The sequence below is a fragment of the Pelodiscus sinensis genome, chromosome 31 (assembly GCF_052426305.1).
Source record: "Pelodiscus sinensis isolate ZL-2025 chromosome 31, ASM5242630v1, whole genome shotgun sequence".
NCBI lineage: Eukaryota > Metazoa > Chordata > Testudines > Trionychidae > Pelodiscus > Pelodiscus sinensis.
Genome location: NC_143082.1, coordinates 4,417,416 through 4,430,679, shown reverse-complemented (window position 1 = coordinate 4,430,679; position 13,264 = coordinate 4,417,416). Strand labels below are relative to the sequence as shown.

Genomic DNA, 13,264 nt, shown 5'->3' with positions numbered 1-13,264 from the left:
CAAGTGGGAGTGTGCCCACGTCAATGGATGTGGGGTAGTGGGGCTCACGCTCAGGGGGGTCCGAGAGAATCGCCAGGCCCCTGGGCAAGGGGGAGAGGGAGCAGCACCACACTGTGGGAAGGGGCGGGGCCTCTGGCCGATGGGGCGGAGCTGGGGCTAGTTTTCCCTCACCGGCCCTTCATCACTTCCTGGAGTGCACTATCCGGGGCTCCAGCAGTGACTTGAGGGGCCCAGGGCTCCGGTCATGTGACAGCAGGGAGCCCTGGGGCCTTTTGGAATTGCTAGGCCCTGGGGCTAGACCACGTACAGCTTGAGATAAGAACAAGGGAACTCTACGGCCTGAGTTGAGCGCCAACTGGCTTTATAGCTCACGCTGTAGCAGCTCCTCTGCTAAGCTCCAGTAGTCCCAGGTTCAACTCTGCTAGTAACCCTAGCACCCTAAAAACAACCACAGGCTCTGTCAGCACTACAGGCTTCTTTCAGAAGAGATCTTCTGGAAAAAATTCTTCTGAAAGAGAATGTCCACCCTGCAAAAGCACATCAAAAAAGCAATCTGCTTTTTCGAAAGAGAGTGTCCACACTGAATGGACGCTCTCTTGCATTTCAGCTGTGATTACTATGGACGGAGTAGCCACCAGGGCACCTGTGCTTTTTCCTCTTTCCTCTTCTTTTGAAAGAACTCCCTCTTCCCCGTCCACACACGCCTTTTTCCCAAAGAGCTCTTTCGCAAAAAGGCTTCTTCCTGGTAGAAAGAAGTTTACCAATGTCAGAAAAAAAACCCTCTGTTCTTTCCATTTTCTTTTGGAAGAACGCGATTGCAGTGTGGACGTAACTGAAGGTTTTTTTTGGAAAAACAGCTGTTTTTCCGAAAAAACTCTGTAGTGTAGACATACCCAGAGAGACAGGGCTGACTTGCAGGGTGGGCTCTGGACTACTTCATAGCATTGCCTTGGCAGCTCTTTTTAGGGTGCCTGGCTAACTCCCGCCTGTTGCTCCGCTCTGGGAGATGTGCTGTACGTGCCTCTTACTCCCTACCCTCCACCCTGATTTTTCACCCTTGCAATCTGCTCAGCCCAAGACTCGCTCCAAACTGCTGCTGTAGACAGAGCGCTTTTAATCTGTAGCATTCAAAGAGCCAAAGCTACTCCGCAGTTGGTAAAAGGCTTGGAGATCCTTCTGGACAGAAGACATTATGGCTGGATACCAAGCTGGGAGGGGTTGCGACTAATCTGGAGGATAGGGTCATAATTCAAAATAATCTGCACAAACTGGAGAAATGGTCTGAGATCGATAGGATGAAGCTGAATAAGGACAAATGCAAAGTGCTGCACTTAGGAAGGAACAATCTGTTTCACACATGCAGAATGGGAAGCGACTAGGAAGGAGTTCTGCACAAAGGGATCTAGGGGTCATAGTGGACCACAAGCTAAATATGAGCCAACAGTGTGATGCTGTTGCAAAAAAAAGCAAACAAGATTCTGGGCTGCTTGAACAGGAGCGTTGTGAACAAGACGCAAGCATTCATTCTTTCGCTCTACTCTGTGCTGATTAGGCCTCAGTTGGAGTATTGAGTCCAGTTCTGGGCACCACATTTCAAGAAAGATGTGGAGAAACTGGAGAAGGTCCAGAGAAGAGCAACAAGAATGATGAAAGGTCTAGAGAACATGACCTGTGAAGGAAGACTGAAAGAACTGGGCTTGTTTAGTTTGGAAAGGAGAAGACTGAGAGGGGACATGATAGCGATTTTCAGATATCTAAAAGAGTGTCACAAGGAGGAGGGCAAAAAATGGTTCTCCTTAGCCTCTGAGGATAGGACAAGCAGCAAAGGGCTTAAACTGCAGCAAGGGAGGTTTAGGTTGGACATTAGGAAAAACTTTCTGCATGTCAGGGCAGTTAAACACTGGAATAAGTTGTCTAGGGCAGGTGATATTTAAGAGCAGGGCAGATAGACATCTCTCAAGGATGGTCTAGACAGTATTTGGTCCTGCCATGAGGGCAGGGGACTGGACTCGATGACCTCTCGAGGTCCTCTCCAGTGCTCTATGATTCTATGATTCTATGGCAGGGCGTGCAGAGAGGCCAAGGGGAATTCAACCTCTGTGGAGGTCCAAGACTAAACACAAAACACCATTCTCCATCCTGATTTCCCCGCCTATGCCCACTTCTTACAGATTTGGGACACGGTGGAGGAGAGCGACATTGGGTGCACCCCTGGCAGCGGCAAGGACAATATGGGTGTGTTTGCAGATGCTGGACTGAGCCTGGCAACAAACATTAAGATTTCAACACCCCAAAGAACAGGTATCGCTGCGTGGATGGGAAACACCTCGCTTACCTCCTCGGTCAATATCTGTCTTCGTGGCCTGGCTGATCTCTGGGTGGCTTGGGGGATTGGTACCGGGATTTCAAAACTTTCCACCTCCAAATCTTTGTTCTGCTGCCTTGGGACAGAAGTCATTGACAAACCTGACCTGGGAGGCCAGGAGCAGCCGGGAGCCATGGGCCCTTTAGAATCGCTGGGCTCCAGGATCCTCCCGCCCATCGGTGGAGGACAGGCCAAATCTGGACCACCAGATGCTTTGGAATGGACCCCAAAATCTGTTTATCAACGTTGTTGTTTTTTATTATTTGACCCAGAAATTTGGCTCTTGACAAAAATCATTAACTACCCTTGGCCTAGAGTTTAGAGGGGACCAGATTTTGTTCCCAGCTCTTGGGGACAGTGGGGTCGGTTAGAGGAGTTTCACTAGGAGGCCGGATTCAGGATGCTGTGATGCCGTTTCTGACTCCGCCACTTGTGAGATTTTGGGGAGGTCATGTCACCACTGTGGGCCCCCTCAGCTTTGCCATCTGCCAATGGGGGGTGGCGATTCTCCCCTTTGTCTAGTGGTTGGAGGGCTGTGGAGAAAGGGCTGTCGACATGCAGTGTGTGATTCATGACAGCACAAAACCCATCCCCACGGGGGAGCCATGTGAGTCTCAGCATAGAAGCCGAGTGCTGGATGGACAACAAAGTTTTGAGCTTCCTCTGTCCCGGGCTTCATCATGTCTCTCTTCTTCCCCACAGAGCCGGGGTGTCCCCAGCCAGCAAGGCGTCGGCGTCGTGCTGTTCAGCTCATTGAGTATAAGGCAAACAAAGGTGAGACAAGGGGAAAGGATTTGCCATCCCTGATCAAACCGTCCGCTTCCCGAGAGACACCAGCATGCAGTGCTTTAGCTCAGGGGCGGGGAACCTTTTTTGGGCTGGGGGCCCTGCCAGCGCGGGCTTCCCAATGCTGAGCCTTGGGGGCCAGATCCAGGCAAGCGAGGGGCCTCATCCAGCCGCTGGGCCTGAGGTTCCTCAGCCCTGCTTAAACAGAAGGCAAAATTCCCACGCCAGTGCACCTGAACCCCTCATGTATGGTGTCAGGGCGGTTCCCCACTCTGGCACTCTGAGGCTCCTTCTTCCTCAGAAGCCTATGCAAATGAAGCACAGATTAGCATATTGCTGCACTCCATTTGCACAATTAATTAGGAGCCATTTTTGCACAAAGAGGTGCCATTTACACAGCACCTTTTTGAGCAAAAAACCCCTCTTGTGCAAGAGCCATTCTTCCTCATTTTTCCTAATTAATTATGCAAATGAAGCAGGTCAATATGCTAATCAGTGCTTCATTTGCATAGGCTTTTGCGGAAGGGAGAAGCTGTGTAGATGTAACCTGAGTGTAGAAGGTGAGGGCCTGCAAGAGAGCTTCCAAACCTTGCCTCTACAGACACTGGTCACAAAAAACTTCCCCCCCAAATCCTAATACACAGATCTTGGGGACTCGCTGCCACCATCAAGTGCCTTTTGATTCCTAAAAACCAGGGATGAACACTTGAACCCACTCCCAAGGCTCCCCCACGCTCTTTTGCGCCAAAAGAGCTTGAAAAAGAAAAGAGAAAAACAAGCTGCAGTCTCTGGTAGCTGACCGCTCAGTCAGAGGCCTGCAGACACATACAGAGAGACCGTCCAGGACACAAGTACAAAATCCTCACCTTAAAAAAATGATTTTTATTATAAAACAAACGATAAACTTGACAAAGCACACTTGGTTGCTAGATATTACAGAGCAACTAAGGAAAACAAATTAAAAAACAGAGAAAATCTCTAGGAACAATGCTTAGATGGTGATTGGGGAGGGGAGGCATAGAATCACACAGAGCAGTTCAAACCAAACTGCAAAATAAAGAAAAATTATCCTGAACACGACTGGATTTACTTTTCCCTTTTCTTACTTCTAATTTTCTCTTTGTTCAGTTCACTCCTGTGCCCCGAATTCCTTGGAGGCATGGTAGTTCTGGCTGGGTTTAAATCATTCTGTCTCTCTCTACTTCTGGTTGATCTCTCCCACCCAAAGAAAGCAGGAAGGGAACCTATATCCAATTCAAATTTCAACCTGCAATCTCGATTGGTTCTCCCAAGCTCCCGGCCCACACCTTTGCTAGGTACCTGAGTTAACCCCTTTGGGTATGTTTACACTACCCCGCTAGTTTGAACTAGCGGGGGTAATGTACTCATTCACAATTGCAAATGAAGCCCGGGATTTGAATTTCCCGGGCTTCATTTGCATAAAGCCGGCTGGCGCCATTTTTAAATGCCGGCTAGTTCGAACCCCATGCCGCGCGGCTACACGTGGCACGGAGTAGCTAGTTCGGATTAGGCTTCTAATCTGAACTAGCTGTACTCCTCGTGGAATGACATCACTCGTGGAATGAGGAGTACAGCTAGTTCGGATTAGGAAGCCTAATCCGAACTAGCTACTCCGTGCCGCATGTAGCCGCGCAGTACGGGGTTCAAACTAGCCGGCATTTAAAAATGGCGCCGGCCGGCTTTATGCAAATGAAGCCCGGGAAATTCAAATCCCGGGCTTCATTTGCAATTGCGGATGACTACATTACCCCCGCTAGTTCGAACTAGCGGGGTAGTGTAGACATACCCTTAGTCACCGGGTGCTGGTCCGCACTCCTCCTGTCCATTACACATGGTTGTACCGGAGAAAAGAAGATGCCTGGGTGGTTCAGAGGGTCTGTCTACACTGCACTCTAAAATCGAAATAAGATACACAATTTGTGCTGTACAAATTGCGCATCTTATTTTGATTTTATTTCGAAATAGGCTATTTTGAAATTTGGCGCATCCACATGGCGCCGACTTTTGAAGTAAAGTGCTTTTCGTACCCAGAGGGACAAAAGAGAGAGCAAAGGAAGTGGAGTTGCTTTAAGAGAGGAGATAAAAAAGCTCCGTTTGAGTGTGATCACATGCAGCTGTCGGTGTGATGTGGAGGAACGGCTGGGGATTGGGAGCTAAGTGGGTCCTATGTGCACTCCAAGGAAGTGGAGGTTAAAAATGAGGAAGGCACTTGCCTCCAGCCTGGGTCAGATGCTCATTTGCATGAACCGCTCAGTCAAGACCATGTGGAAAACTCCCTTGGGTGGGTGAGAATTCCTCATCCAATCAGCAAAGGTGTATTTTGTGCCAGCCTGCCTCCCCTCCTTTGCCAGCGAAGGGGAGGGTGCTCAGGGGTGGGGAAGGGCAACAAGGCTGGGAGAAACTGGAAAGAGGCATTTGCCTTGCGGGTCCTCTTCTGGGATCAGCAAAACGGGGAGGCAAAACACCTGGGAGGTGAGTGCGACCGCAGGGATGTCTACATTGGGGTCACATACGCTCTGGGAGGGCTGGGAGCAGGTGCACGTGTCCGCCCTATTGGCTCATCTGCATTAGGCTTTGTAGGACACCACAGGCCCAGCAGAAGCTCGGGAGGCCAGCCATTGTGGTTTGTGCGTTTCAGCGGCAGCGTACCAGGACCGGACGCTGAAGAAATGCTGCGAGGACGGGATGTACGAGAACCCCATGGGGCACAGCTGTGAGAAGCGGGCTGGGTACATCCTGGACACGGCCGAGTGCCGGCAGGCCTTCCTCGAGTGCTGCAACTACATCAAGACCGTGCGGGACGAGCGGCAGCGGGAGCTCCACCTGGAACTGGCAAGAAGCAAGTGCTGGGTGTTAATGTCACTGCAGTGGAAGGATATGGGGCCACACGGGCCAGCCCTGATCCCATTCGCTGAGGGAGGCCGGCATCCCAGCCCAGCAGCTGAACAGGGCTGGCCGTGGGGGGAAGCAGCCACCCAAGAAAAGCAGTTAACACTGGGGAAATAAGGCAGCCCCATGCGGGGTGGCTAGCGCCTTCCCCCAGCCAGCTGGCCACCAAGACACAAGAAGTCATTCTTCTGCTTTACTCCACGCTGACTAGGCCTCAGTTGGAGTATTATGTCCAGTTCTGGGCCCCTCTTTCAAGGAAGATGTGGAGAAATTGGAGAGGGTCCAGAGAAGAGCAATAAACACGATTAAAAGTCTAGAACACATGAGCTATGAGGGAAGACTGAAAGAACTGGGCTTGTTTAGTTTGGAAAAGAGAAGACTGAGAGGGGACACGATAGCAGCTTTCAAGTATCTAAAAGGGTGTTACAAGGAGGAGGGAGAAAAATTGTTCTCCTAGGCCTCTGAGGACAGGACAAGCAGCAATGGGCTTAAACTGCAGCAAGGGAGGTTCGGGTTGGACATTAGGAAAAACTTCCTGTCAGGTGGGTAAACACTGGAATCAATTACCTAGGGGGGTTGTGGAATCTCCATCTCTGGAGATATGTAAGCGCAGGTTGGACAGACACTTGGTTTAGTTGGAACTGGTCCTGCCTAGAGCAGGGGACTGGACTTGATGACCTTCTGAGGTCTCTTCCAGCTCTGTGATTCTATGATTCTATGACACTTATCAGGGACGGTCTAGTCAGGGTTTCCCAACCTATGGGTTGGGACCCAAATATGGGTCGCCATTACATTTCAAAAGAGTCGCCAAGTGTCTCCCCAGGTGGCTCTGCCCTTCCTCCTCCCCCCATTTTTGAATTGCTCTGGGTCACCAAGTCTTCCTGAATTGTCAAAATGGGTCCCCCTCTGGAAAAGGTTGGGAACCACTGATCTAGACGGTGCTTGGTCCTGCCCTGAGGCCAGGGGGCTGGACCCGATGACCTCGCAAGGGCCCTTCCAGTTCTAGGCTTCTATGAGTCTATGCTCCACCTCCACAACACGGGGGCCTCAAAACCTAGTGGTTCATGCCACGACATCACTGCCGTCCTGTTGAGTCTCACTGCATGGGGGTGGGGATTTCGCGGCTCAGCTGACTGCCCCGGCTCTCCTGCCCCAGGTGACACTGATGACGGATTCTTACAAGATGAGTCTATTACCTCGAGGAGCCACTTTCCAGAGAGCTGGTTATGGCATGTGTGGCAGCTGACCCAGAAGCCGGACAAAGACGGGTAAGAGCAAAGGGGCAAGTAAAGCCAGTGTGCCCCAGGGCAGCTGATTCCTGCAACCCCCAAAACCCCAGTAACTTCTGCAGCCTTCAGCACCCGTCTGCCCATACCTCCCTACCTCCCCACTTAAATTTCTTACAGGTCCTGGCCTGTCATGACCCTCCTCCACTCTGACTCCCCGGCAGGTTGCAGTAGGATAGTACCTGTAAGTGTAACTGCCACTAGGCAGACTGGAACTTGGGACCTCAGAGCAGGAGCCTTTACAGCTTGAGCTACAAAGCCAGCTGGTGTGTAGCTTAGGCTGTAGAGCTCCCTTGTTCTTATCTCTCGCTGTAAGTGGACTAAGGGCCACTGCATGGGACATCGACCCACACGGGGGCTACGTCTACACAACGAGGTTTTTCCAGCAGAAAAGATGCTAATGAGGAACTCATTAGCATGAGTCACAACTTTATTAGCATATTTTCTGCTGTTTCTTTTGGCGCAAGGGGTTTTTGCGCAAAAAGAAGCCGTGTGGACGTTTCCTTTTTGTGCAAACACCTCGTTTTGCGCACGATCCTTATGTCCATACGGCTTCTTTTTGCACAAAAACCCTTTGCGCAAAAAGAAAGGGCAGCAAATATGCTAATGATGTCGCGACCCATGCTAATGTGTCCCTCATTAGCATATTTTCTGCCAAAAAAACTCATAGTGTAGACACAGCCTAGGTGTGTCGGTTACATAAGCCATGGTGAAAGTAACTTAACATTTCATACAGGCCCTGGCTTATTGCAACTCTGGTCCCCACCAGCTCTTTCAACAGCTCCCTGCTGGCTTTTGCTGCAGTTCCACCACCTATTGCTGGGGCACCCCCGCTGCCTTTCACCTTTGCCTGTAAGAAATATAAGCTACTTCCCCCCTGGCAGGAGAGTGCATAGCTAGGTAGTTCTCGCAGGGCCAGATCTGGAGGGGTTGTAAATCAGTCAAGTGCTCTTGACCTGGCCCATCCTTCCATGCTGTATTTTGCTCCCAAACCAAAGCCACCAAACCTACGTAGGCCCAATGGGTGCTGAAGTCAAGGTCTGTGCATGGTCAGGAGCTCAGCTAGGGTTGCCAGGTGTCCAGTTTTGAACCGGACAGTCCAGTATTTGAGCTTTCTGTTCAGGAAACAAATTGAGAAAATAGAAATGTCCAGGATTTTCTAACTAAGATGGAATGTAGATTGTGACGTAATGTCAAGTGTGTCCGGTATTTTTGTTGAAACCATCTGTCAACCCTAAGCTCAGCCTTGAATCTCACTCAAGGGGGGGTGGATTTTGGGTTTTAGGCCCTTGCCTGGGTTCCACCTCCCCTCTCCTGAGATCCTGCGGCTCTTGTCTTTGTAGGATTTCTTCCAAGACGATGACTATTACCCTGGCAGATTCCATCACCACCTGGGAGGTGCTGGCTGTGAGCATCTCGGAGACCAAAGGTGAGGAGCGCCGCCTGCTGGCTGAAGTGAGCCCGGAGAAAATCTAACGGGGGGGAGGGAAGCCCCAGAAAGCAACAGGCCTTGAAACCATCACAGTGACAACCTGGGTGATAGCAAACTGGTCTCACTAGCGAAGCCCGCTGCCTCTGACCCCAGGGTCCTTTCCCCTCGCAGGGATCTGTGTGGCCGACCCCTATGAGATCACAGTGATGAAAGAATTTTTCATCGACCTCCGGCTGCCCTACTCCGTGGTGAGGAACGAACAGGTGGAGATCCGGGCTGTTCTCTACAACTACGTGAGAGACAAACTCAAGGTACAGTCACCGCCGGTGTAACCCACACAACTAGGCTATGTCTACACTGGCTCCGTTTTGTGCAAAACATATGCAAATGAGGCAAAGGGAGGAATTTCACTGCACCTCATTTGCATAATTAATGAGGTTGTTTTTGCACAAGAGGCTTTTGCACAGAAAGGAGCCATCTACACGGCTCCTTTTTGCACAAAACCCTCTCTTGTGCAAGAGCCATTCTTCCTGAAAAAAATGCGGAAGAATGGCTCTTGCACAAGAGGGAGTTTTTGTGCAAAAACGGAGCCTCGTTAATTATGCAAATGAGGCGCGGCAGAATGGGGGCAGTGTAGACATAGCCCCTAGTGTGGGTCCCTGTCCCATGGAGTAGCCTGTAGACCACTTACAGCAGGGGTGGCCAACCCATTCAACTAAGAGAGCTGAAACAGGAGGGGGAAAAATGCGAAGAGCTGCACCAGAATTGTTGAGGGATTTAAAAAAAAAAAGGAGGCTGCCCGTTTAAAAACCGTGGGTTAGGCTTTTGGTCACATCAGGCTCCCGTTGGCTGCCACCATCTTGCCGACACCATTTTGCCGCACCAGACAGCTCCCCTGCACCCAGTGAGCACAGGGAGCCAGGGGCCGTTTGTAGGGGTGCATGGGGCAGCTTCACGAGCCGTGGGGGAGGCTTTGTGAGCCGCACTTTCAGGGGTGAAGAGCCGCATGTGGCTCCCGAGACGCAGGTTGGCCACCCCGACTTACAGCCAGAGATAAGAACAAGGGAGCTCTACAGCCTAAGCTGAGAGCCTTTGTAATTCAAGCTGTAGAGGCTCCTACACGAAGCTCTACTACAGGTTAAATCTGCCCAGTGGCAGTTCCATTATCACTTCACGATTGCACCCTTAGTGATGCATTGGGTAGGGTTGCCAGGTGTCTGGTATTGGCCTGGACAGTCCAGTATTTTCACCTCCTATCTGGTAAAAAAAAAATCAGAAAATACCAAACACCTAAAATGTTCGGTATTTTCTGGGTTTTTTTCCTGACCAGGAGGCAAAAATACCAGATACCTGGCAACCTTACAACACACTCAGCAACTGGGCCCAGCCCCTGGTCCTCCTCCCTCGGGCCCTCGGACCCGAACCTCCGTCCCCTGGGGGGAAGGGGGGGAGCTTGATCAAGAAAACAAGATGGCTGCCGGCAAAAAAGACCTGAAGCAAAGGGAAACAATGCCTTCCCTGGGTCTTAGTGCTCAACCTGTCCCCTCTCACGCCTAAAGCGGCCATGTTGTTTTAATGCTTTTTTTTTTATTTTATTTTTTTTATTTTATTTTATTTTATTTTATTTGTTTTGCTTAATAACTTTTAGGGTCACTTTTTTTATTTTTGCTCAACAACTTTGGTCTCCTCCCCCCCCTTTTTTTTCTCCTCAACAGAATTTTCCCCCAGTGGGTTTTTTTTGTGGGGAGGAGAGGTGGTATTTTTGAGGTATTTTTGGTTAAACCATCTGGCAACCCTAGCACTGGGCAGGCTATTCAGTCCAGGAGTGGTCAATTAGGGTGTGTCTACGCAGCAAAGTTATTTCAGAATAAAGGCTGTTATTCCAAAATAACAATGCCAGCGTCTGCAGAGCAATAGCATTGTTTTGAAATAACGGGAGGCTTATTCTGACTTCTGTAAACCTCATTTTATGAAGAATAAAGCCTATTTTGGAAAAGGGGCTGTGTGGGCGCTCCACTGTTATTTCAAAATAGCCCCTCACCCGGGCCATTCTATGTGTGTACGTCTACGCTACGAGTTTTCTTGGAAAAAAATATGCAAATGAGGGACTCTCTGAGAGGCAGAGAGGGGAGGGCAGCAGGCACCGGGGGAGGAGCCTCTTGGGAGAGGCAGCCAAGAGAGGCATGAGTGGTGGGTGTGACCTTTCGGGAGGAGGCTAAGCAGGGGTGGGGACTGGGGTGGTGGGAGTGGGGTGTTGATGGGACCTCAGAGGGAGGGAGCAGAGCAGGGGCTTGGGCCATGTTCCGGGCAGAGGAGCAGCGCTTGGGCCCAGTCTCCTCCAAGGCGGGGGTCCCACCCCGCCCATTCTGGCCTGAAATGGACACCTGAAAACAATCGGGTCAAGCCAATCCCGTGGGCAGGGTGTATTTACGAACGGTCGTGCCCAGAGCAAGGGCTGCTTGGGGGTTCTTCTAAAACGTTTCCCTTCCCAAAAGGACGGATGTCTGTCCTGTGGGCTTGCATGCCCTCTAGTGGTGAGTTTTAATATAATGCCAAACCTGGCCTGGTTGGGCGGCACTACCCAGAATCCTTAGCGGGCAGCAGGTTGGGCTTGCGTTTGGCACGGAGAGACTCAAATTTGGTGCATTATTAGTAGGAAAAGTGCCAAGGATTGGCTTGTGTTTGCCACACACCATCCGTCAAAATAAAAACACGGGGAAAAAACACACTAAAAAAAAAAATCCCACAGTTATATAACATACCTATAAGACTGGCCATGCTGGGACAGACCAATGGTCCATCTAGCCCAGAGGTGACTGGTGGTAGCATTTGGGAGGTGCACCCACCCACACCCCAGCCAACATTTTAATTTCTAAATGGAGTGCCCCCTCCCGGGGGGGCCAATAGAATTCCAGGCCCCTGGGCAAGGGGGGTACTGGCTCTGGGCTCCCGGAAGGGGTGGGGCTTATGGTTTACCCCCTTTCGCAGATCATTCATGACTATGTTCAAGAGCAAAAGCGTGGCAGCACATTTCATTAGGGTGTGCACCGAGGGAATTTTATTTTTAATTTTTTTTAAAGGCGAACCTTTATTGAATATTCAACCATAAAGGACATTATTTTTATTCATCAAACAAACTAAAGAAACTAAAACTTAACTAAACTCAATTCTTTTTTAATTAACAACTGACTTAAAATTACTTAAAAGAGCATATCATGTGATTCAATTAAAACGCAAAGCCACTTTTTTTTTGAGACATTAGGGTGTGCCTGGGCACACCCCCTGCGCATACCTATGTTCAAGAGCACAAATCACATCACAGATCCTTGGGGAACCTGGCTATTTCCCTCTTTCTGCTCTGAAAACCCAACTTGCATTATTGCCTGACTTTTAACCAGATACTGACCCAGGAGAGGACTTTTTCTCTTCTCCCATCACTGCTGGCTTTGCTCAAGAGCAGAGGTGGGCAATAATTTTCACAGGGGGGCCACTTAATGAATTTTGGTATGCGGTCATGGGTCAGCTCCACCCCCTGGAATGGGTGGAGCCTGGGTAGAAGGGGTGGAGCTGGGGACTAGAGTTGTCGGGGGCTGGAGGCTTGGAATTAAAAACCCAGCAAAGGGCTCCCTGCCCCTCTGCTAATGCATGGCCTGGCAGCCGTCCCGGGGTTACTGCAGCTATTAAATGGCTCTCAGCTCCCATCCCTGCCAGGGTAGTGCTGCGACCAGGAGTCATGAGGCATTTAAATAAGATCCTGCTGCCTGAGCCATTGCCTGGAAATTTGGTGGCATTGATGGCAGGATATAAACAGAAAATGACCAGATGCAGTCCAAGGACTGGAAGAAAGTGTTTGCCAGGCCGGATCTGGCCCCCGGGCCACTTCTTGCCCAGGCCTGCTCAAGACTCTTTGGTTTGTGCCCTTGTCAATTTTTTTGTTGTTGAAAGCCTGAGGTCATTTCCTCCTCTGGACTGCGGGGTATAAAAACAGTTTCTGCATCTTCAGCTGCAAAAATGAGCAGTAGCGATGCCCATCCCCATCGGTGGATGTCCATCCCCACGGATATAAAGCGGCTCACTGCACATTTGCAGGATTCTAGAAATAAAATTTGCATCTGCACCTGCGTCTGGATCCACAAAAATGAATTCTAGAGACCTGTATCCACATTCACGGCAGTGGATACCAGTGGCTAGAAAGCAGATACCACTGTCCACGTTCTTGCAGATATAATCATCCCACTTCCATCCATGGTGAAGTCAGACTGCCAGTTAACATTCACTGGGCTTGTTGCCATCCATCTCAGCTGTCGGTCTAAAGACTGAATAGGAAATTACGGGTCACCACATGATATTAATAGGTAGCAGGTTTAAAACAAACAAAAGGAAGTTTTTATTTACGCAGTGAAGTCAACCTGTGGAACTCCTTGCCAGAGGATTTTACACGGCAAAATGCTGAGCCCCATCTGCTCGCCAAAAGCATCTGGCACC

At 50.2% G+C, this 13,264-nt stretch overlaps 1 protein-coding gene across 3 annotated transcripts in view; it reads left to right on the top strand.

Annotated features, from left to right (window-relative positions):
- LOC102456878 (complement C3) overlaps positions 1-13,264 on the top strand; it is a 93,876-nt gene that overhangs the window by 29,090 nt on the left and 51,522 nt on the right. For all 3 annotated transcript variants that reach the window (XM_075902307.2, XM_075902306.2, XM_089774859.1), the window contains exons 15-20: positions 2,172-2,301; positions 3,068-3,139; positions 5,811-6,011; positions 7,218-7,329; positions 8,691-8,776; positions 8,951-9,090. In XM_075902307.2, the coding sequence (XP_075758422.2) occupies positions 2,172-2,301; positions 3,068-3,139; positions 5,811-6,011; positions 7,218-7,329; positions 8,691-8,776; positions 8,951-9,090 (741 nt within the window). The remainder of the gene's footprint in view (positions 1-2,171; positions 2,302-3,067; positions 3,140-5,810; positions 6,012-7,217; positions 7,330-8,690; positions 8,777-8,950; positions 9,091-13,264) is intronic.